The sequence below is a fragment of the Engystomops pustulosus genome, chromosome 10 (genome assembly GCF_040894005.1).
Source record: "Engystomops pustulosus chromosome 10, aEngPut4.maternal, whole genome shotgun sequence".
Lineage (NCBI taxonomy): Eukaryota > Metazoa > Chordata > Amphibia > Anura > Leptodactylidae > Engystomops > Engystomops pustulosus.
The window spans coordinates 36,717,831-36,740,826 of record NC_092420.1 but is presented as its reverse complement, the minus strand read 5'-3'; the positions used below and the strand labels follow the sequence as shown (position 1 = coordinate 36,740,826).

The 22,996-nt window shown below is 43.2% G+C and overlaps 1 protein-coding gene across 2 annotated transcripts in view; it reads left to right on the top strand.

The window, feature by feature from the left end:
• The window catches only part of GUCY2C (guanylate cyclase 2C), a 133,855-nt gene that overhangs the window by 35,882 nt on the left and 74,977 nt on the right, over positions 1-22,996 (top strand). For both annotated transcript variants that reach the window (XM_072127960.1, XM_072127959.1), the window contains exons 3-6: positions 1,794-1,855; positions 4,135-4,347; positions 8,990-9,111; positions 22,070-22,166. In XM_072127960.1, the coding sequence (XP_071984061.1) occupies positions 1,794-1,855; positions 4,135-4,347; positions 8,990-9,111; positions 22,070-22,166 (494 nt within the window). The remainder of the gene's footprint in view (positions 1-1,793; positions 1,856-4,134; positions 4,348-8,989; positions 9,112-22,069; positions 22,167-22,996) is intronic.

Sequence of the window (22,996 nt, the reverse complement as noted above, 5' to 3'; positions counted from 1 at the left end):
ATATACATAATAAAAACAAACTCATAATGGAATGATGACCCAGAAATTATTTGCTAATTAATGCTATCTAAGCCCCCTTATTCGTGTTGAACAGATGGATAGAACTTGGCACAAATGATTTTTTATATCTTTCAGTCCTACACCTGATTTTCACACCAATTATGCCTTCGGCTTTTTTAATAATCTTCCTGCATTTACATTGGTCCTGAGCAGATAGACACGGACCCCATGCACAAGCCCCATACATAAGAGTACTAAGTACCACGGACTCGTAAAAAGTAATCAAAAGGCGGGTGTTCACAGAAAAGGCTCTGAGCGATCTCAGGAAAAACAACTTATTAGTTGCCTTCCTGTAAACGTAATCCGTCTGATTGCCACTTTAATTTCATCAATCATTATACCCAGATATTTATATTCCCCATCACGTTCAATTTCAACCCCTCCAATGGTTCAAACGTGGAATTCCTTTTCCTTGAATAATCAACTATGATCTCTTTAGTTTTTGACAGATTTAACTGCAGGCTATTTACAGTACACCAGTCACAAAATTCGGACACACTTGTCCTATATATTTCTGGATGAAGCACTCTTGGTCGTTCCTACGGAAATCCACAAACTGTCCCTTGAGGGACTCCTATGCTGGACAGAGCTTCCTCTGACCAATAATTTTAGTAATTTCTCAACTAGGCGCTCTGGCACAATACAGTTAAAAGCACTACTAAAATCAAAGAATGTCAGGTGGACAGTGTTCCCTACATTATCCAAATGAGAATACACCCTTTCCAACAAATAGATCAACGCATCATCAGTACATAGTCCAAACCGATAGGCAAACTGTAACGGATCCAGAAGTGGAGAAATAACCACGCACACCATATACACAACACAGAACATGCACACATAGAACAGAACATGCATTCATAGAACAGAACATGCATTCAGCGGGAGGAGCGAAGGATCGGGCGGGTGCTCCGGAGTCTGTGCCGTTGGGTGGACGGGGCATACAGGAGTCAGTCAGCCGTGTCATCCGTGGGGGGGGGGCAGGGAGAGAGGAGAGATGGGGGATGGGCGGCCAGCCTTGTAAGCGGGCAGGAGGGAGAGTGGCCGGCTGTGCCGCTGGGCTGTGGGGGGAGGACGGCCGGCTGTGTGGGCAGGAAGGAGGGTCAGCCGGCTGTGCGGGCAGGAGGGAGGGTGGAGGATTATCATTTGCCTTGGACCAGAGATAAGGGCAGTTGTAGACCTAATTTAGATTGCAAGTTGCAGATAAAGATCCAATTTCTGACTAATTCTTTAACTGCCCACAGCCTACAGCACGCAGAACCTCATACTGATCACTAGAGGTCTGACTGCTAGGACCCCCATTGATAATCAAGCATGTGTTCTGCCACTTAATTTAATATTATAGTAATGTCGTAAATTCTCTGTCTTTTGGAATGCCAGAGATAGCAGAGCGCTGTGCTCAGCAGTTTCCAACAATGTCATACTAATGAATTGAGTGGCAAGATGCATGCTTGTCTTGCCACTCCTTCCATTAGTGAGAATGGGAGCACCATTCTTATAATCAGTGGGGTCCCAGCAGTCTGACCCTTAATGATCACCTTTCTGTTCCGTATTCCATGGATAGTTGGAAGCATTTTTTCCCACTATGGGCCATTTGCCATTCACCTGCCATAGATCTTTTGCCTTCAGCACTGCAAGATTATAGGTTGGACCTAATGAACCTGTGTTTTCATTCAAAGCTTTTCCTTTATGATACTTTAATACATACTACTTTGGCTTTTTTTATTCTACAGGATAAGAGAGGATGTGCAATCCTTGGTCCTTCGTGTTCATATGCCACATACCAGATGCTCTCGTAAGTAAATTATCTAACAATAATAGCCCAAAAAGCATGCTGCTTCTTGATATCACTGTATGAACACTTGTGCCCATGGTTATGTTGCAGAATTTATATATTTTTTTCAGGGCTACTTAACAAAAAAATCATGGACAGCTAATATTTTTGAATGCATATTGGGAGTTCTTGTAGACAGAGCCCTTATTTCTATTTCTCATCTGTGCATGTTGTTATTCTGTAATGTCTTATTTTATTTGTGGGCGATTAGGAAAATGCATGCGATAAGTAACCAGACCCTGGTGTTTTGTATTGTTAACTGGTTAACAATATCAAGCGTTTCCCTGAAAGTGCATAAGCAATCGGCCAAGGCCCGCCAGTCCCCTCCCCCCCCACCTCTTTGCACTAGCGTTGCGTTCATAATGCACATGACCACGGCAAGTGAAACAGAGTATTATCGGAAATTGCATTCATACCAATACTTGAATTCCCTACAAATGTACTGATCACAAATATACTTTGTACAATAAAATGGTTTCCTGCCAGAGAGCCCTGTATTTGTTTTTTTAAATTGCATATGACATTTTTATTTCAAATACCGTAAGTCCTTTCTACTGCCAAATTATATGACCTTTTCTAGTTAATAAGATTATATTTATTTGATAAGTGGTCGCATTCAATTAAATTATCTCTAAGGTTTTTAGAGTGGGTATCTGCTATAATGTATAGAGAATGCACCTGCTGCTAACAGCCATGATCAGTGATAGAACAAATCAGGCTTTGTTGACCATTTAAGTTCTATCTACAGTCTAAGGGTGGTTTCACATTGGTGTTTTTTCACATCAGTGATTTTTCACTGAACCCATTTTAGCTTATGGACACATACAAATTAGTTTTCTCTTCCTGGCTTCAGTGATTTTTCACCATTTTTTTCAATAGGCTTTTTTTCAGTTTTTTCACTAGAACAGGTTCTAAACTGATCACTGATTGAAAAATCTGATGGAGCCCATTGAAAAATCGCCAAGGCCAGGTAGAGAAAAGCAATCTGTATGTGTCCATGAGCCAAAATGGGTTCAGTAAAAAATCACTTACCGTATTTTCCGGACTATAAGGCGCACTTAAAAGCCTTGGATTTCCTTGGAAATCCAAAGTGCGCCTTATAGTCCGGTGCGCCCTATATGAAGGCAGCGGACCCTACTTACATAGGTCCCTGCTACCGGAGACAGCAGATCTCCAGCGGGAACTGCAGACCACGCGGCACGAACAACTTCTGCCGCGTGGTCTGCAGTTCCTGCTGGAGATCTGCTGTCTCCGGTAGCGGGGACCTATGTAAGTATGGTCCGCTGCCCTCCTCCACCTCCCCCTCACCTTCCCCACTCACCTTCCCCGCGTCGCCGCGTCTCTTCTCGGCGTCGCGTCCCGTCGGGTCTCCGCTCCGCCCCCGGACCTCCGCCACGCCCCCGACCCAGCGCCTTATAGTCCGATGCGCCTTATATATGGAATTATTACATATATAAGGCGCATCGGACTGTTGCGCCTTATATTCCGGTGCGCCTAATGGCCCCAAAAAATACGGTATGTGAAAAAAAAAATGCCAGTGTGAAACCACCCTAATCCAAACAGCAGCGAAACAGTTTAATGAAGAGGTGACGATAGCTGGCAGTGAAGTTCCCAAGCCTTTCATTATAAATTCTCTATTACACCCTGCCAGGTAGTAGTAAATTGCAGTTTATTACATGAGATGTGAGCCTGAAATACAGATTAAAAAAAAATGTTCAAACAATATGAAAGATACGGTAAATCATGAAAATAAAAATCCTCCCCTTTATCTAGAGCACATATAAAAATCATAAATGAAATTATCAACATGTTAAGTCTCCCAAAATATTATAACAGCAGCTTCAACTGCTTTGCATTGGGTAGAAAATAGTGACTTCTCCTGGCCGTTAAATATCACTGCGTAATTTTCTACCCAGATGCTTTGAGCGTTTGTGTGGAAAATACCATAGTCAATGGATAATGTCACATCCCATCCATTTGCTATAGAGGTAACTGAGTCATCCACAATTTATTATTGCCTATGGCCATGAGACTGTACAGCATCTCATTATTTTACTATCTGGGCTTAATAAAAAAAAAAATTGTGCTAACTTCTTTTTAAAACATCAAATAAATATTAAATTACCAAACAAAAAACAAAAAATCCAGACTAAACCTTAAAATACTTCCAAAATAAAGTTGGAACAGACCCTAAAATAAATGCAACAATTCTAGCCCGGTTTCTCTGATGTTCTCAACAGGTTGAAAGATATATTTGCTCTTCCCGTAATTTCAGCAGGAAGCTTTGGTTTGTCATGTGACTACAAACAATTTCTCACACGCATTTTAATGCCAGCCAGGAAGATAACATACTTTTTTTATGAGTTTTGGAAATACAAAGAGTCTGGAATCAAAACGGAATGGAATACTGTATATATATACAAAAAAGAGGATAACACAGAATCCTGCTATTGGTAAGTAAAAATATAAAAGAAACAAACTTGAATAATTAAATTCTGTTCAGATATTAAGTGTTGAAACTCAATTGTGACTGTGACTGTAATCACTTCCCCATCTTAAAAAAAAATCCTCTCTTTGGGTGGCTGCTGTTAATCCACTTCATAACCCTGGATAAGTGTGTATAGTTGCGCTCACCTCTTCCCCCATCCCCTGGTCTTTATGTCATTCCTTTTTCGCTTTCACCTTCTCTTTCTCAGCACTGTCTCTGCTACTACAGTAGTTGTCTCCGGCCCAAGTTGAGGCCTAGCTGTTTTTCTTCTATGTATTATATAAATATGTGCAATACTGGTTTGAAACCATTGCCGCCCCCCCCCCCCCATTCAGGGGCAGCCTACTTGCATTGTAGCTTTCTTAGTGACAATTAGAAAGGATAATTTTAGGTTAAGTATTATTTTATTAAGCAGGTGCACAAAGTGTAACAAAAGGTACGTGTTGCATTATGCAGCCCTTGTTATATTTCTTCTATGTTTATGCATATTGTAATTAGGTGACTAATATTTCAATTTATAAGTGATGGTAAAACAACCTGTGTTAACCCTGCGGCAGGTAGATACTGGGTTAGACTGTGCCCAGTTTGTACATGTAATGCAGGTATTTTACTCCACAGGGTGAATCTCAAGGTGAAAAGTGTCCCTCCCGTAAGTCATTGCATACAAAAATGCCCCCACAAATGAATCATAAGAATTATAATACAATTATAACCAGCTACCACTCAAATTAAAAACATTAAAAAGATTAATTGCTTCCACATGTATGTACAGTTAGTATGTACAATGCTTCTAATTCATTTTGGCGTATACAGTAACACTTTAATTAGGATATTTTGTCCTTCAAACTATAATATTGTGCTTCCCATGAATTATTATAATTGGGCAGTACATAAAAAGATCACCAGAAGTAAGCATAACACATGGATACAGCACCAGGACTGAGCAAAGTACATAGATACAACACCAGGCTCAGTATTTAAATTCCACACCAGATCCAAGCTCAATATAGAAATCAGCGAAAAACAGAAATAATCCAACTCACAATACGATCCAGGGTTTTTATAAAAACATACTGACTTTCTTTATTTCAATCATTTAAAAATTATATACAAAACAAAGGAAACCCACAACCGCAGTTCACATTCTATGCGTTTCGGAAAGATTCCTTAATCATGACCTAGCGTGGTACATGTGTTTAAATCACCCACGTTTGCAATCACATGACCTCTCTATGAGAACTTGACAAGTGTTTGTGTTTTGTGGACTTGGAACAAAGTTTCTGTGCTCCAATCTACCAGAAGTAACCGCAAAGCCCTCAGGTGAGCTGACTCGCCTTCCTTCCTATATCCATATAGAAATACACCACCAGAACCAGGCTCCATAGAGAAATATAACATCAGATCTGGACCCTTTACAGAAATACAGCACCAAAATGTTTTTTTTTTTATACACAAGTACATTATAAGAACAAGGCAGCTCTATGCAGAAATTCCGCTCAAGAACTAGACTTAGAACAAAGGCACAGCACTAGAACTGGGATTTGTGCAGAAAAACGGCACCAGAACCAGGCTCAGTCCAAAAACAACATCAGAAAAAGGTCCAATGTAGAAATACGGCATCAAAACCAGGCGTCGTTCATTAATCATACAGCATCAGAACTAGGGCCCATGCATACATATATTGAGTACCCTAAGTTTCTTCACACACATACAGAGCTCCCCAATTTAAATTCAGGTCTCCTATAATGAATTTATATATAGGGAGTGGGGCAACTTTGAAATTTTATATTGGAACCCCCTTTTTTTATTACAGATTTAGATTCTATATATTATTCAAGTAATTTCCATTGGCACTGTAATTGTCAAAAATCAAAATGGGTAAATAAATTGTTCAAAAATGAGGATAGAAAAACAAAAAAAATGTTTCTCAAAAGATCTATCTGATAATAAGGTTAATCACCCTGTATTTTCACCCCCTGGGGATGAGGTGGGAAATCTAGTTTTTTAAGCAGAAACTACATTTATTGTAACCTAGGAACAACTACAATGGGAGTTTTCTGTTCTCTTCAGGGTGCTGGTTTAATGTGAGCCTCCTTGCCTCTCACACATCAGAGAGCTGGATTAAGGGCTTGAATTTGGTAACATTGGATAGCTTTTAGGAAAATTTAGCACATGTCTATTTTGAGATTTTGGATATTTATTGAAATATTCCCTTTTTAAAAGTTTTTGCAAACATTTTAGATTTTTTTCTTATTACAGCGCTATCTGTCACCATAAAAAGACCTGTCATTTTCTCTGAGGAATCTGAATCTACAATAAAAAAATGGGGGTTCCTAGTGAGTAGGGAGGAATAGGGAGCCGAGTTTGGTATAAATGGATAGATTTCTGAAAAATATTTGACTTATATATTGTTAGTATTTTGATCCGATGTGTATTTCACAAGATATTCCACAGTCCTGACCTTTTTGTTACACCCTGTCTACTGTATGTCCCTATAATCAGTCTCATATATTATGGGACACTTGTAATAAATAAATATATCACATATGTTCCCTTTAATTAATACATATATACTGAGTGCCACCATATTAATCAATATACACTGTTACCCCTATAACCGATCAGTATACACTGTGTGCCTCCCATTGTCAATGAATGCATACTGTTTATCCATTGTAATCAAGTAATATATACTGTGCGTCGTCTGTAATCAATTAATATATACGGTGTCACCTGGAATCTATTCATCTTTACTGTGCCATCGAAATCTATTAATATATATATTGTGCCCCTTTAGTGACTTGATCTACACTGTGCTTCGTGGAATTCATTAATATATGTAGTCAGTCTCCAGGTTTACAGACAAGATAGGTTCTTTAGGTTTGTTCTTAAGTTGAATTTGAATGTAATATATTTCATAATTGTAGCTCTAGACAAAATATTTTTTTTTCCTTGTGACAAATGGATTTTCAAAATTTTGTGCTGTCAGGGGTACAAGGATTAACAATAATACTTCATTACAGACACCTTACATCTGATCATTGCATCCATAGAGCTTCACCAGAGTTCACAGGGGCAGAGGGGGTCTGTCTGTAACTTGTCTTTTGCTGTGCCAGATTTATCACTGTGATGATAAATTCTGGTGTAGTATAACCCAGCTGGGTCGCGCTGCCGGGGGCTTCAATAAGATGGCAATGCATGGGCGCAGATCGCTGCTCCGTGTGACGTCATCGGTTGCCATGACAGCTTCAGGTCTCGCGAAGGCCCGAAGCTGTCTCGTTTTAACCCATTCATTACAATGTGCTAATTGCACATTTTAATGAATGAAGAGGAAAATCCCCATATACTGCCATGCTGCAGTATATGATAGAATCGATCAGACAACCTAGGGAGTCTGAAAAACAGTAAAAGTAAAAAAAAAGTTAAAAAAAAAGTTGTAATAAAAAAACCTAAAAATTCAAATCATCCCCCTTTCCCTAGGAATGATATAAATATAAACAGTTAAAAATCATAAGCACTTTAGGTATCGCAGCATCCGAAAATGCCTGATCTATCAAAATATAATAACAGTTTTTCACGGCGTTTAACCCTGTAACGGAAAATTGCATCCAAAGTCAAAAATGGCATTTTTTGCCATTTTGAAAAATATAAAAAAAATAAAAAGTGATCAAAAGGTTGCACAGTCTTAAAAATGATAGCAATGAAAACGCCATCAAAAGTCGCAAAAAATTACACCACCCACAGCTCCGTACACTAAAGTATGAAAAAGTTATTTGCGCCAGAAGATGGCAAAATAAAAAAAAAACATTTTTTGTACAGGAGGTTTTATTTTTTTAAATGTATGAAAACTTTATAAAACCTATACAAATTTGGTATCCATGTGATCATATTTACTTAAAGAATAAAGTAGACATTTGGGGCGCACAGTGAAAGCTGTAAAAATCCAAGCCCACAAGAAAACATTACAAATGTGTTTTTTCAACATTTTCACTGCATTTGGAATATTATTCCCGCTTCCCAGTACACGGCATGGAATATTAAATACCGTCACTATGAAGTGCAATTTGTTACGTAGAAAATAAGCCATCACACAGCAATGTACATGGAAAAATTAAAAAGTTATAGATTTTTGAAGGTGGGGAGTGAAAAATGGGCCAAGTCGTTAAGGGGATAAGACTGTCAGTTCCTACTTTAGATCTAGTTTTAGTTGGTCTAAACTGTGCGCCAGAATTTTTTACTTTTCCCGCAGGCCATACCCCTTTATCACAAGGCCTATTTTTCTTTTATATATGTGACAGCTGTGCTGTGTTATACTGTATGCTGATGTATACTGGCTTTTGAAGGCCAAAAGAACACATGGTCGCCTGTCCATTCAACCCAGTTGCAAGAAGGAGTCATAGAGATTTAGTTTACCTTTGTTAGTCATAGAGATTTAGTTTACCCTTGTTCTCTAGAAGTGTGATCAATTTACTTCCTATGGAATGGGGATAACCCTTCCATAATTTACAGTGCTACAAAAAAAGTCTAGCATGGTGTCCCTTGGTTAGGGTTACATTTATTATTTTTGCAAAAATGAATAAATATGTGACCTATACCTTTTCTTGCAGGTATATTAATGCCTTAGAGCTCACAGTGTCCTATTTCACTCGTGCAGTTAAGTTTAGGGAAATCTTCAAGAAAGAAAGTGACCTGAAAAAAGTTCTTGAAAATCCAACTCGGGAAAGCAATGGTATGAACTTAAATGTTAGAAAATAATAAAGAATTGCTGCATAAATAACATTATAACATTGCTCTAGTGATGTCAGTCTACATGCACTAAATTTATAACAAAAAAAAAAAATCTATAAAAAAATGTATTTCATCTAAACACTAATATTTGTGTTGGGGTTTACTTTTTGTGGACCAATTTGTAGTTTTCATTTTTTTTCCATTTCTTTTATCTTTTTATTATTTTTTTTTGCATGGACAAATCAGTGATTATTCTATTTTTTAATTTGTTAAACATAGTGCAGCCTGCCAAAATTAATTATATATACAGTGTTATATATGCAGTGCCCTTCTCCCAAATTATAATGAATACAGATCTCCTCCTGCATTGATTATTGTACACTGATAAGCAAAAGAGTAACAATGTTTTGAACTTTTGGCTTGCAGGCTCCATATCTCGTCATTCACCACAGCTTTTTCTATAAAATGATGGTAGCTTCATGTTCGATTATCTTGGCTATGTCAAACGTTTGAGTTGCAACTTTAGCATATACTTAGTTATGCCCTTTCTTGTCATGTACCTGCAACTTTAAAAATCAACTTTAAAATTATGTTAATGAGCAGTTAGCAAAAATGGGCTCCAAGGGATGTATTATACTGTATTATACCCTTTGAGGTTGTCATAATTGTTATTGTCAGACTCTTCCAGTCTTTTGACCTTAAATGCCAGAGAGGAGTTTTTGACGATTTATTAACCCCTTAACACTCTGCGCCGTAGCTCTACGGCGCAGAGGTATAAGGAGAGTATGAAGAGGGCTCACGGGCTGAGTCCTCTTCATACAAGGGTGGGGGTTTTTGCATATTGCAGAAAACCCCCACCGCTAATAACCGCGGTCGGTGCTTGCATCTTTATTACGGTGCTTGCCATCTTTGTTACGATCGCCGGGGGGCGGCGATCGGTTGCCATGGTGGCCTCGGGTCTTCGTTTGACCTGAGGCTAAATGGCTTCTGCAGATTCGTTACAATGGGCCAGTGGCTCATTGTAATGAATGTGCTGCAAAAATGCCCCATATTGCAATACAGAAGTATTGCAGTATATGGTAGGAGCGATCTGACCATCTAGGGTTAATGTACCCTAGATGGTCTACGATATAGTGGGAAAAAAAAAGAAAAAAAAATTTAATAAAATATTAAAAATTCAAATCACCCCCCTTTCCCTAGAACTGATATAAAACATAATAAACAGTAAAAATCACAAACATATTAGGTATCGCCGCATCCCAAAATGCCCGATCTATCAAAATATAAAAACGGTTATGGCCGGCGGTGACCTCCGAGGCGGGAAATGGCGCCCAAATGTCCGAAATGCGACTTTTACACCTTTTTACATCACATAAAAAATAAAATAAAAAATGATCAAAATGTCGCACAGACCTCAGAATGATAACAATGAAAACGTCGCCTCATTTCGCAAAAAATGACACCTCACACAACTCCGTGCGCCAAAGTATGAAAAAGTTATTAGCGTCAGAAGATGGCAAAAAAATTTTTCTCTTTTTTGTACACATTCGTTTAATTTTTGAAAATGTATTAAAACACAATAAAACCTATATAAATTTGGTATCACCGCGATCACACCGAACCAAAGAATTAAGCTGAGGTTTTATTTTGAGTGCACAGTCAAAGTCGAAAAAACTGAGCCCACAAGAACGTGACGTTTTTTAAAAATTTTTCCACATTTGGAATTTTTTGTCAGCTTCGCAGTACACGGCATGTTAAAATAAATAACATTACGGGAAAGTAAAATTTGTTACGCACAAAATAAGCCCTCACACAGGTCTGTACACGTAAAAATGAAAAAGTTATGGATTTTTGAAGTTGGAGAGCGAGAAATGAGCGGAAAAACCCTGCGTCCTTAAGGGGTTAATGACTTTATGACTGAAATCGGCTGACACTTGTCTCTCCCTCAGAGAGGAAAGACTCTTGCAGTCACATGACAAAAGACTTGACTTTTCAGCAACAGAAATATTAGTGATGTGTATAGGAAAGTATATGGGAAAACTACATGACAGTCTACCTTTAAACATTTCCTTCTGTGTTTCGGGTGCTGGTAATAGACAATCTGTCCTCCTCCTCGTTTGTAAAAATCTTGATGATGTGATTATGTTGCATGCAGGAGCTTAACTAGAAGATGCTTGGTCCTACAGCAGATTGTTGCATCGGTCCTCCTTCCCCTTAAACATATGTGAGTGTAGAAATATGTATATTTTATTATTAGTGATAAGCATACCCGAACTTCAAAGTTCTGGTCCTTACAAAATTTGGTGAGTTGGGCACCCATGGACCCAGAGACCAAATAGGCACCTCTGTTCAGGATCCAGCTCTGTGTTGAGGGAATAAGCACCAAGCTGCTTGATTGGTTGCTGAATGAAGCAGCTTGCAGCCGCTTAGCAACTGCAGGCATGTCTTTTGTAGGCCTCTTTGACATCTATTATTAAATATTGTATGAAATATTGCTTGACATCTGACTCTGCAGTATAAGAGCAGGGTAACATGTCTAGATGCCATTACACACAGGAGACAGAGCAAGTTGCTGCTTTTCATAGTGTCAGGGATTTCTCAAAATACAGTAATTGCGCTTTTCAGGGCACCTAGGCAGGGCCGGATTAAGGTTGGTGGGGGCCCTTGGGCGCAAAATCTGGTGGAGGCCCCCAATAAGTGTAGCGTACACACACGTCCTCCTGCTTCCTTTCCACTACCAGCAGTAACACCGCTACATACAGCCGCCTCATCCCCAGTAACACAGCTACATACAGCCGCCTCGACCCCAGGAACACAGCTACATACAGCCGCCTGGCCCCCAGTAACACAGCTACATACAGCCGCCTCATCCCCAGTAACACCGCCACATACAGCCGCCTCATCCCCAGTAACAAAGCTACATACAGCCGCCTCATCCCCAGTAACACAGCTACATACAGCTGCCTCATCCCCAGTAACACAGCTACATACAGCTGCCTCATCCCCAGTAACACAGCTACATACAGCCGCCTTGCCCCCAGTAACACCGCTACATACAGCCGCCTCATCCCCAGTAACACCGCTACATACAGCTGCCTCATCCCCAGTAACAAAGCTACATACAGCTGCCTCATCCCCAGTAACACAGCTACATACAGCTGCCTCATCCCCAGTAACACAGCTACATACAGCCGCCTCATCTCCAGTAACACAGCTACATACAGCCGCCTCGCCCCCAGTGACACAGCTACATACAGCCGCCTCGCCCCCAGTAACACAGCTACATACAGCCGCCTCGCCCCCAGTAACACAGCTACATACAGCCGCCTCGCCCCCAGTAACATTGCTACATACAGCCGCCTCACCCCAGTAACAAAGCTACATACAGCCGCCTCACCCCAGTAACAAAGCTACATACAGCCGCCTGGCCCCCAGTAACACAGCTACATACAGCCGCCTGGCCCCCAGTAACACAGCTACATACAGCCGCCTCATCCCCAGTAACACAGCTACATACAGCCGCCTCCCCCGCAGTAACACAGCTACATACAGCCGCCTCGCCCCCGAGTAACTAAGCTACATAAAGCCGCCTCATCCCCAATAACACAGCTACATACAGCCACCTCACCCCCAGTAACACCGCTAAATACAGCCGCCTCCTCCCCAGTAACACAGCTACATACGGCCGCCTCATCCCCAGTAACACCGCTACATACAGCCGCCTCATCCCCAGTAACACCGCTACATAAAGCCGCCTCGCCCCCAGTAACACAGCTACATACAGCCACCTCACCCCCAGTAACACCGCTAAATACAGCCGCCTCCTCCCCAGTAACACAGCTACATACAGCCGCCTCATCCCCAGTAACACCGCTACATACAGCCGCCTCATCCCCAGTAACACCGCTACATAAAGCCGCCTCGCCCCCAGTAACACAGCTACATACAGCCGCCTCGCCCCCAGTAACACAGCTACATACAGCCGCCTCATCCCCAGTAACACAGCTACATACAGCCGCCTCATCCCCAGTAACACCGCTACATACAGCCGCCTCGCCCCCAGTAACACAGCTACATACAGCCGCCTCATCCCCAGTAACACAGCTACATACAGCCGCCTGGCCCCCAGTAACACCGCTACATACAGCCGCCTGGCCCCCAGTAACACCACTACATACACCCGCCTCATCTCCAGTAACACAGCTACTTACAGCCGCCTCACCCCCAGTAACACAGCTACATACAGCGGCGACAGCACAAAACATATATATATGTACATATATATATATATATATATATATAGAGTATATACATACATTCCATATACACAGTATTACCACATCATTCACATATATAAATGTACACACATATCTATACACAGTATATACATCTATACACAGTAAATACACAGTAGATGCGTAAATACACTGTATATACACATATACACTGTATATACACATATACACACACAGAAAAACACATATGTATATACTTACCTGTTAGGGTTGACCGGGTGCCTGTTTGTTCGGGCGGGTGGGGGGTCTTGACGGTGCTTGTTCGCCAGGAAGTCGGTCGGTTGCTTATTCGGCCGGGGAGGGGGGGGTTGCCGGGTGCATGTTTCGTACGGGGGGGGGGTGACCGGGGAGCGGGAGTGGTGAGCGGGTGGAGCGGGGGGCAGGGGTGGTGAGCGAGAGGAGCGGGGAGCGGGGGGTGGTGAGCAAGAGGAGCGGGGAGCGGGGGGTGGTGAGCGAGAGGAGCGGGGAGCGGGGGGTGGTGAGCGAGCGGAGCGGGGGGTGGTGAGCGAGCGGAGCGGGGAGCGGGGGGTGGTGAGCGAGCGGAGCGGGGGGTGGTGAGCGAGCGGAGCGGGAGGTGGTGAGCAAGCGGAGCAGGGAGCGGGGGATGGTGAGCGCGGGGAGTGGTGAGCGAGCGGAGCGGGGGGTGGTGAGCGAGAGGAGAGCGAGCCGGGCGGGGAGCCGGAGGCGATGTTAACCTGGGATTGAGCGGGGTTGCTTGTCACCAGTGGCGGGGGGCGGCTCCCCACGCAGCAGGATGAGTGGGCGGACAGTTTATGTAGGGGCTTGATCGCCGGGGAGGAGCTCACCTATGCACGGAGGCGGAGGGCGGCGTTCCGCCCATGAGGGGGGGCACGGGAGGTGCGAGCTGGTGGGGGCCTCTAGGGGGGGCAAGATGGTGGGGGCCCCGGGGCTCGAGCCCCGGGAGCCCCGCCTATAATCCGGCCCTGCACCTAGGTGTAATTTGGACTCAGAGGGATGGCAAGAGATAAAAGGGAGAAAAAAATAGCGCCTTTTAGGATAATTGATTATATATTGCAGAGATAATATGCACAACCCAAGAAGGTGAGCAAATAAGGCAATACCTCTAAATGGGGCAGAAAAGGTCTTTTCTAAAAAGAAATGACCGTGTATACTTGAGTATATGCCGAGTTTATCAGCACAATAATAACGCCCCCAGAACATCCTCTTCTTCCTTGCGATGCTCTGGCTCCGTGTCCTTGCATGCTGCGTCGCACACACCATTAACTCAGCCATTTGCTGACATCATAGTAGGGACATGGAACCGGAACATCACAAGGAAGAGGAGGGGGGGGGGGTCAGAAAGGTGAATACAGAGTTTTGTTTTTTTCTTTTTGGCTATAGTACTGGGGCAGGGGCTGCTGGCTATATATTGGGGGCAGGGGCTGGTGGCTATATACTATGGGGCATTGGCTGGCAGGCTATATATACTAGGGAGCAATGGCTGGCAGACTGTATACTGGGGGAATGGGCTGGCTTTATACTGGGAACAGGGACTAGTTTGCTATATTCTGGGGTGCATAGACTGATGGGCTATATACTGGGGTGCATGGACTGATGGGCTATATACTGGGGTGCATGGACTGGCTATATGCTGGGGGCATGGTGTGGCTTGCTGTATACTAGGGGGCATGGGCTGGCTGTATACTAGGGGACATTGGCTGGCTATATACTGTGGGACAGGGGCCTGGTTAGCTATATATTAGAGGGCATGGGCTGGATAGCTATATACTGGGGACATGGGAGAGCTAGCTAGCTAGCTTTATACTGGGTGGAGGTTGTGACTAGAGATGAGTGAGCACTAAAATGCTCGAGTGCTCATTATTCAAGTCAAACTTTTCCGATGCTTGAGTGCTCGTTTCGAATTGTGAACCCCATTGAAGTCAATGGGAGACTCAAGCATTTTTCAAGGGGACCAAGGCTCTGCACAGGGAAGTTTGGCCAAAAACCTGGAAACCTCAGGAAATGATGGAAACACCACGGAAATGGACAGGAAACAGCAGGGGCAGCATGCATGGATGCCTTTGAGTCTGCCTAATCGCACCATTATGCCAAAATTATGGGCAACAGCATGGCAATGACAGAGTGACCAAGTGAGGCGAGATAGCATCTAAACACCCAATAATTGACCCTGACACTATAGGGCAGCGGTTCTCAACCTTTGTAATGCTGTGACCCCGCAATACAGTTACTCATGTTGCAGTGACCCCAAACTATGCGATTTGCAGTAAAAACACAATAAAATCGTGGCTCCAAAGGCTTTAGGCGACCCCTGTGTTTTGGTCGTTCGACCCCTGCTATAGGGGATGACATGCAGAGGCAGCGGCAGGCTAGAGAGTGGCATGGCGACATACCCCAAATGGACTCATCCTCGCCAAAACGAATTTTTAAAATTGGTTTGAAGCCTAACATGTAGCACTGTATGTATCAGTATTTGGTCTGGTTATGGCGGCAGAGAGGAACCAAAGGAGGTGAGCAAGAAGCGCTGAAATGATTTCCTATGTGAACAAAAGGTTGACGGTATATTTAGTTGATAACACAGCATGGCCAAGTTCCATACCGGTGAAACACTCGAAAAATGAGCCTGACACAGCTCGTTTGCTAAGAGGACGACATGTGGAGGCTGCTATGGAGACGGTGTGTGGAGGCTGCTATGGAGACAATTAAATTTGGACAGTACCTGTATGTGGCACTCCCAAAAATTTTTTAAACCAGAGGACCGGGTAGGTGGCCCTCCAGAAAAATTAAATATATAGAGTACCTGTATGTGGCACTCCCAAAACATTTGCAATACTGAGGACCGCGAATGTGGCCGTCCATAAAAATGTAATACATACAGTACTATAGCTAGAGCTATAATGGCAAAAAATAGCCAGTTTCCTCTGCTTTAGTGTACCAAGAGGAGGAGACAGAGGAGAATGAGGAGGAGGAGTGCATACATGAGAATTATTCAGGTTGAGCTGCTTTCACTTGGTGGAGAATGGAAATCATGAGAAATCCATGCTTGATTCATCTTGATAAGCGTCAGCTCTGTCAGTCGACAGGCGATGATATCGGTGATGATGCCACCAGCTGCACTGAAAACCCGCTCTGACATCACGCTAGCGGCAGGGCAGGCAAGAACCTCCAAGGCGTACAGCGCCAGTTGGGGCCAGATGTCCAGCTTTGAAACTGGGGTGACATAAAACTGGCAAAGGCCTTGTAAAGTGTACCCCTGCCAGTGCTGGACATGCTGCCTGCTCGCCTACTCTCCCTCCTCCCTCACTACTTGTCCCGAAGAAGTACGCCCTCTGCCGCTAGCGGTGTCAGATGGGAAAGACTGTTTCAGCTTGTGCACCAGGGCCTGCTGGTATTCATGCACTCTCACACTCCTTTCCTCTACAGGGATGAGAGTGGAAAGATTTTGGTTGTACCGTGGGTCCATGAGAGTGAAAACCCAGTAATCGTTGCTGGAAAAAATTCTTTGAACGCAAGAGTCACAGGATAAGCAGCCTAGCATGAAATCTGCGATATGCGCCAGAGTCCCAACGCGCAAAAATTCACTCCCCTCACTGGCCTGACTCTCCATTTCCTCCTCCTCCTCCAACTCCTCTTCTTCTGCCCATACACGCTGAACAGTTAATAAGGACTGAGCAATGGTCCCCTCTTCTGTCTCGCCGACATTCCCCTCCTCTTCCTCCTCATCCTCTTCCACCTCCTCCGATACGCACTGAGAAACAGACCGGAGGGTGCTCTGGCTATCAACAAGGGAATCTTCTTCCCCCGTCTCTTGTGACAAGCGCAAAGCTTCCGACTTCATGCTGACCAGAAATCTTTTCAACAGGCCAAGCAGCGGTATGGTGACGCTGATGATGGCAGCATCGCCACTGACCATCTGTGTTGACTCCTCAAAGTTACTCAGCACCTGACAGATATCTGACAGACATTGGCGGATGTTGTGGAGGATCGTGGAGGCGAAGGTGTGGTTTTCAAGCCGGAGGTGTTTGTGCCGGGGTCCTGGGGGGGGGGGCTGACTAGCAGAGGCAGCAAATGACACAGGGGAAAGAGCAGTGGTGGGCCCGGCCGGAGGTGAACGGCCTTGGTTCCATTGAGTGGGGTGTTTATCACTCATATGCCTGCGCATACTGGTGGTGGTTAAGCTGGTAGTGGTGGAACCACTGCTGATCCTGGTGTGGCACAGGTTGCACACCACAGTCTGTCGGTCATCTGCTGTTTCTTAAAAGAACCTCCAGACTTGAGGACATCTAGCCCTCGCCACAGGAGCTTCACTACGTGAAACATTTGGCGCTGATACACCAGCTCTGGCCCTGCCTCTCTGTCTGGCCTCACCACTACCTCTTCCAACCTGTTCTGGTATAGGACTTGCCTCCGTCTTCACCCGGCCTATTAAGCCAGCTTGGGTCTGTCACCTCATCATCCTTCGATCCCTCAGTCTGCTCCCCCCTCGGACTTCCTGCCCTGACAACAACTTCACCACTGTCTGACAACCGTGTCTCCTCATTGTCAGACACCTCTTTGCACACTTCTTCCAGTACATCAACAATTTCATCATCACCCACAGACTGCGATTGTTGGAAAACCTGGGCATCGGGAAAGAGCTCAGAAGCATCCTGAGAAGTGGTTTGTGACTCTGGGAAGGGTACAGAAAACAGTTCCTCAGAGTATGCCGGATCAAATTCCAAATTTTCCAGGGAGGGGCCAGACGGGGGGGAAGGAGGTTGAGGTGGAGTAGCTGGAGGAGTGCTCACTTGGGTAACATGGGTGGACTGCGTGGAAGACTGACTGGTGGACAAATGACTTGAAGCATTGTCCGCAATCCACGATATCACCTGTTCGCACTGTTGTGGCCTCAACAGTGCTCTACCACGAGTCCCAGTAAGTTGAGAAATGAAGCTAGGGAGTGTAGCTCTGCGGCAATCCCCTGCTCCCTCATCAGCAGGTAGTGTCTCATCTCGCCCAGGACCACGGCCTCTGACCCCTGCAGTAATTGGATGCCCATGCCTTCGTCCTCTACCCTTAGCCCTCAGGTTCAACATTTTCCAAAAAAAAGTCATATTTCATAGACAAAAAAAAATATAAAAACTGTAAATTGTATTTGATAATTTTTTTTTGTTTGTTTTTTTTTGGATTTATAGAAGAACAAAACGTGCAGAAGAAATCAGACAGCAACCTCAGAAGATGATTGCTATGGCTAGTTTCTAACCAACACAGACAATTTTTTTAAAATGTCCTGGTATTGATGTGAACAAAAAACTGTATTTTATTACGCCACACTTGACGTACAGTACGCTTCACCGGCAGAGAGAATGTGGATTGGGATTTCTGGAGACTAGCTTTCTAAACAGTGGCAGGCACAACCATTCAAGTACAGTAGACAAAATTTGATTTCTATAACGGAGATTTCCCACCCCAAAAAAAAAATGAAAAAGAAAATTTATTTTTATTTTTTTTTTGTTTCGTTTTTTATTTCTTAATGAACGAAACACGTAGAAGAAATCAGAAAGCAAACTGAAATGAGGATTGTTGAATGTCCCGGTACACATACTGGAGTATGTGACATTAAATAGTATAATAAGTGACAGCCAGCATGGGTTTACTAAGAATAGAAGTTGTCAAACTAAACTAATTCTAATCTGCTTCTATGAAGAGGTGAGCCTGGATGGAGGAGCAGCTGTGGATATTGTGTTCTTGGACTTTGCAAAGGCATTTGACACTGTCCCTCATAGACGCCTGATGGGTAAAATTAGGGCTATTGGTTTGGCAGAAATCATTTGCAATTGGATTGAAAACTGGCTGAAGGATCGTATCCAGAGAGTTGTGGTCAATGATTCCTACTCGGAATGGTCACCAGTTATGAGTGGTGTACCACAGGGTTCTGTGCTTGGCCCACTACTATTTAATATATTTATTAATGATATAAAGGTAGGAATTAATAGCACTGTGTCTATTTTTGCAGATGACACCAAACTGTGTAGTGTAGTACAGTCTATGGAGGAGAAGTTTTGGGACGTGACTTGGCGCTGATTCCATGGAAAGCTGTGTGTGAGAGACAATCTGAAGTGTAGGAGCTCTGAGGAAAGGGGTTGTCCCCGGGAGGAGTGCGGTGGCCTGCTGGAGAGCATGGACCACTTCCTGCTTCGGTGCCCCTTTAACACAGAGGTGTACAACCGGGTGGGCGCTTCCATCCATTGGACCGGATTGGCCGGTCTCTCCTATGTGGAGTGTTAGGTACCACACGAGGAAAGCACAGTGCTTAGTATCGACGCAGCTTTATGTGGTTTAGATTTATGTTGTATTATTTTTTCTTTGTAATGTTTTAAATACTGTATATATTGTATATAGTGGGGTTTGGGATATAGTGTTGGGAGGTTGGGAGGGGGGTGATGGTGGTGGGATTTACGAACTGACCTTGGGCACTGGTCTGGACTACTTAACGCAAACTTTGGACGTTAGACCAGTGTCTGGGGGGAAGGGGAGGGTGCGGCGAGGGATCTAGTTTAGTGTAGTGCTATGTGTATTATGTGTTATTATATATTAAAAAAAAAAATGGGTGTGGGGTGGTTTGTTATTAGAGGGTGTGGGGTGGGTTTATGTATATTTATAGTCATTTATGTTTATTTGTGGGTGTGGCTTGTCTTTGTTTATTGGTTTGGTTTAGGTTGTGATAATCGGTTGGGTGGGGGTTGTGGTAATTGGTGTTTATTCATTTCTCTGTATTTTAAGTTATTGTTTTTGCTAGGAGTGAATTGGGCTGGACCAGCAGGTAAGATATTGTATATATTGTATATTATGTTTGGTTTGTGTTATGTATTGTTATGTTTTTTACTTTTATATAAAATAAAAGATCTACAGTCTATGGAGGATGTTCATAGGCTGCAGGGTGACTTGGACAAACTAAGTGTTTGGTCATGCACTTGGCAAATGAGGTTTAATGTGGATAAATGTAAGGTTATGCACCTGGGGGCCAATAATCCAAAGGCAAAATATGTCCTTGGGGGAGTAAATCTGGGAGAGTCCATTGTTGAGAAGGACCTGGGGGTACTAGTAGATCATAAATTGAATAACAGCATGCAATGTCAATCAGCTGCCTCTAAAGCTAATAGGATCTTGTCATGTATCAAAAGTTGTATGGACTCTCGTGATAAGGATGTAATATTACCACTATACAAGGCATTGGTTCGGCCTCACCTGGAATATGCTGTCCAGTTCTGGTCACCGGTCCATAAAAAGTATGCCCTGGAGCTGGAGAGGGTTCAACGTAGAGCCACAAAAATGATTAGGGGTATGGATGATCTTAGTTATGAGGAAAGATTAAAACAACTAGATTTATTTAGTCTAGAAAAGAGACTACTACGAAGGGACATGAACAATTTATTTAAATATATGAATGGTCCATACAAAAAATATGGTGGTAAGTTGTTTCAGATTAAACCAAATCAAAAGACAGGTGGCACTGTCTCCGTCTGGAGAAATCAAGGTTTAATCACCAGAGGCGACATGGCTTTTTTACTATGAGAACTGTCAACCTGTGGAATAGCCTGCCTCAGGCACTGGTCACAGCAGGGACAGCAGAGAGCTTCAAGAAGGATCTAGATGCCTTTTTACACCTAAATAACATTGATGGTTATGTTATATAGAATTGTTTCCCCTAAATCCCTTCCTCATGCAATCCCTTCCCTTCCTTGGTTGAACTTGATGGACAAGTGTCTTTTTTCAACCGTATAAACTATGATACTATGATACTAATGTGAACAAAAAAACGTATTAGATTACGCCACACGTGACGTACAGTACGCTTCACCGGCAGAGAGAATGTGGATTGGGATTTCTGGAGACTAGCTTGCTAAACAGTAGCAAGCAGACTAATCTAGATGAAATTGCATTTGCACCACTGACAGCACACAAAAGGATTTTGTGCTTTCACTTTCACTTTTGAAAAAAAAAAAAAAAAAATCTGCAGACTGTGCCTAATTCAATCAAACCCCCAATAAATTGTCCTACTTAGCTGTTTGAAATGGATATGTGTGTCACTAAGAGCCAAAAATATTGTTCGCAAGTCTCCCTGCAAATTCGTCACAATATGATAGTAGCTGCACTACTAGTGCCAGCAAGCCCAGCCACAAGCAAATAAAAAGAAAAATAAAATAACGCTATTGTAGCCCTAACAAGGGCTGTTGGGTTGTTGAAGAATCACTCCTGCCTAACACTATTCTAATAGAACACCCTAACGCTATCCCTGACCAGCAGCAGCTCTATCCCTAACGGCATCTAGGAAGAGAATGATCCGAGCACCGCGGGCAGTGGCTAGTATATTTCAGGGTCACCTGATCAGGCCAGCCAACCACTGCTATCGACATGTAAGTGTACCACGTGATGCTGGGTGTACTGCAGAGTCTCCTGGTTTGTGATTGGCTTCGTTTCTGGCCACCAAAAATAAAAACGGCGGGAGATGCCATTTTCTCGAGCTGGCGAAATATTCATCCGATCAACGAGCAGTTGCAAGTACGCTAATGCTCGAATGGCATCAAGCTCAGACGAGTATGTTCGCTCATCTCTAGTGAACACCTATTTGTGAATGCAATGTTACACACTTGTGGATCTGATTTATGACATGGTACCAATTTCTAACTGTTGTTTCCACTTTAGTTCTACTGATGTGTGGCTCACCTGCTGATGTCAAGGCATTAATAGAACCCATGAAACTTCCTGAGGAAATCGTCATCATTCTCATTGATATTTACAAGTAAGTGTTCACACTGTCACTGTTCAATATGGTTAGCACACATTCTAAATTTTGATCAAAAGCTTATTTGTAGGTTTTATTTCCTTAATTTTCTTAAACTAATGATAAAGAAACAGGTTGTGAGGGAATGCATTCTGGGTTGTCTTAGAAGAAAGGGCCAGTTTCACTGTAGAACTCCAAGTTCTGATATTTGTCCCACAAATAACAAATCACACAAAGCTGATTTTAATTACATTGGATTGTTATCATTAGAACATTGAAATTTGTGTTCTGCATTGATTTTCGATGCACGAATAGCGAAATGCCCCTGGATCAGTGCCAAGATCAGGGCCTAGGCTGGTCAGTGTAAGATTCCAGAGTGTGAGCAGGCACTAGCTGAGCAGACACCTGCTGATTCCTCTGTGCTATGGGATGGTGGGTGCTGACAATGTGCTTAGATTATAAGGGTACGGGGTTTAGCTACACTTATAGCTTATATAGCTTCTGAACATTCTACTGATGTGACACATAGAAAAAAAGAGATGAGACAGTTCAGAGTCGTGAAATGGATATAAGACACAATGACACACTCAGCTCTGCTACCTCACCTAACCAATAAAACACACTGTCAGCACTGCTATGTTCCTCTCCCCCGAAGACCTTATCTTGTCTCTAGAGTTTGAAGAGCAGGTCTACTCTGCCCCCTGCTGCTGGACAAGAAGTGCCACACGCCTGCAGTGCAAGAAGCTATTCATGCTAGAGGAATCTGCCTGACAATAGTCAGGAGTTTATGATTGTATCCAGGGACAACCAAAATATAAATATCAGGAATGGAATTATATCTGTGAAGT